At 29.2% G+C, this 2,698-nt stretch overlaps 1 protein-coding gene across 1 annotated transcript; it reads right to left on the bottom strand.

The window, feature by feature from the left end:
• Positions 1-1,024: 1,024 nt before the first annotated feature.
• On the bottom strand, positions 1,025-1,890 carry LOC25500899 (putative ripening-related protein 1). Its single transcript, XM_013589399.3, has one exon. The coding sequence runs from the start codon at positions 1,866-1,868 to the stop codon at positions 1,413-1,415; it is 456 nt and encodes a 151-aa protein (XP_013444853.2). The 5' UTR covers positions 1,869-1,890; the 3' UTR covers positions 1,025-1,412.
• Positions 1,891-2,698: the final 808 nt, after the last annotated feature.

Here is a 2,698-nt window from a genome sequence, read left to right as displayed (position 1 = left end):
ACGTGTTTTTTTCACAAAACTTAACATAAAAGATTTCTTTGACGGATAAAAGCATAATTAATGGACTTAAATGTTACAATAACTAACTAAGTGATCAAAATGAACACGTTAAATAAGTTAAGGGACCAAATATTCAATTTAGCTCAAAAGAAACAATCGTTTATTAAAAATGTTTCCAATAAGAAACCATGTAATTTATAACACCAAATCATTAGTCAGGTATAAATTATGATGTTGCGGCATTTCGTTTTTTTTTTTTTTTTGCAATACCAACAACATATCATTTTTTTTTGACCAAACAACATATCATGTTAATAGCTGTTTGCACCTAAATATAATTGTTTTGTTAGCTGAATTAGGCAAGTAGGAAATTACCTAATAGCGAAATTGGTCTAAAATTCGTCAATTCAAAAGGGGACATAACCTTTGGTATCAAGCCAAACAAAATAAGACAATAAGCTCTTCGAGACACAACTGTTACCATGAAATGGATCAAACATAATTCACACCTATCTTTTAACAAGGATCAATACTTTTTTATAAAAGCAAAAGTAAAACCGTTCAATTTCACTTAACAAAATGGAATCTATTATTATCCTCTTCCAACAAATACACATGTAAACAAAATACAAAGATTAGACCTACAATTATAATTTATTTATTTTGGTACAGAAGAGGGCCAAAGTCCCAATCTACAATTATACTTTAAAGCAGGAGTGAAATAAACATGTAATATATGAATTAGGATATACGACATGTTGATCTATCAAAGATATTAGGAATATTCGTGGATGAACTATTGATGGTAGGCGGCTTATCGATGATACTTCTAAAACGCAAAGAAACATACATATGACAAGCACTCATTGGCTTGTGGCTTAGGGTTTTCATTATTATGAAATGGATCATTCCAACATCCATTCAAATTAATCTCATATCAATTAATTAAATATTTAATTAATTATCCAATTATATAATTAAATAAAAAAATATTTCAACTTTTTGTCTCGACATAAGAAAGCAATTTCATATCACTAAACCGACACTTTATTGACATATTCATGATATTACAACAATGATACATTTGACACTCTTAATTTTCATACACCGTTCAACATCTCATTTTCATTCTATCTCTTATCACATCACATCACTAATATACTACATATATCACACCAACTTTCTTTTTCTCTCTTTTTTAAATTGGAAGTTGGGTGTACCTATCAAATATTTTCCATGATATTGATGTGGAGAATGAAAACCCTAATGGTAAACTTTTTCATGACCTTTTTATCGAGAGTTTGTGTTTTTATTTGAAATGAGACACTTATGTCTTTTTTTCTTTATATTATGTGTGTATATTATGATAAATACACACTAACATATATATAATCAATTCACATTTGATTGCATCAAGCATCTGACCAGAAAATGTCCATTTCACCCCTTTTCTTTTTAGGCACACCCAAAGCCTTCCAAACAGCAGCAGAACCATCAACAATATTGTTCTTACACCCTTTACTTGAATCACACTCATCAACAACCTTGGCATTAACCCTTTTACCATTACCAAATATAGTAATCTCTTTCAGACACCTCTTCTTGTGGTTGAACAAAACAGTTGATAATGCTACAACAAGTGTCTTGTCAGAGTGAAACTTGTTGTCACACTCTGATGGTCCTCCTCCATCTCCACCTTTTTCAAAGCTGTTCAATGTTAAGATTGCTTTATGACGATGTTCTGGTTTAAACCTTCTTCTATTTGGTTTTCTGGTTGAAGCTTCAATGCTTGAGCACAAAGTTGATACAAGGATTACAAGAATGATCATTGTTTGAATGGAACTTGAACTCATTTTGACACCCTTCATTTTATTATTTTTATTTGTTTTTTCTAAATTATGGTGTAAAGTTAGAGTTTAGCCATTAGGATATTTATAGAGATATCAAGTTCAAAAAGACAAAATTCTTGTGTCAAATAATCTGGACACTTAATTTAATAAGTTTGTTTTTCATCAAGACCAATGGTTAGTTTAATTTGGTGGAACATACGGGTTATGTCACCAAGCTATCAATGAAAAACATTTGTTTTTTACTTTTAGAATAGGTTAAAACCTTATGGTACAATCTTGTTCTTACCTCCATATAAAAATAAATATAAAACTGTTGTTAACAATTAAGAATCAACATGTGTACAATGTACATAGAGATCATATTTTTTTTATAAGGCAAGAGCATCCAAAATAAATGACACAGAGATCATGTATTATGTTTTAATGCAATAACTTATTTCTTCTGATTTTATTTTTCATTAAAACTATTTAATTTTTAATATTCGTTTTTACCAAATAAATAATTGAATTTTCTTAATCTATTTTTATATTTAAAAAGTTACCTTTTGTCAAAAACAAAAATACGAAATTTCGATATAACTTTTTCTTTCATATGTGTGTAAATGTATGTGTATTTATATGTTTTTTCAACGGCAAATTTATTAATAACTAAATTTGTACGAGACGAACAAAGACCGATAAGAAAACAACAAGTAAATGACACCATATATAGACAGAACATCCAAAAGAAATGAGTATTTGGCCAAGGACAAAATATGATATACTTACAAAAACCAAATATATATGTAAGTCAGGCCACGTGTCAGCTTGTGCTTGGTCTCTCTGACCGGTCCAAAACAATAACCAAT

This window comes from Medicago truncatula, chromosome 8 (genome assembly GCF_003473485.1).
Source record: "Medicago truncatula cultivar Jemalong A17 chromosome 8, MtrunA17r5.0-ANR, whole genome shotgun sequence".
Classification (NCBI taxonomy): Eukaryota; Viridiplantae; Streptophyta; class Magnoliopsida; order Fabales; family Fabaceae; genus Medicago; species Medicago truncatula.
This window is presented reverse-complemented; position numbering and strand designations above follow the sequence as displayed.

Coding starts and splice junctions, on each gene's coding strand:
- LOC25500899 (XM_013589399.3), bottom strand. CDS start 1,868: ATGAAGGGTGTCAAAATGAGTTCAAGTTCCATTCAAACAATGATCATT.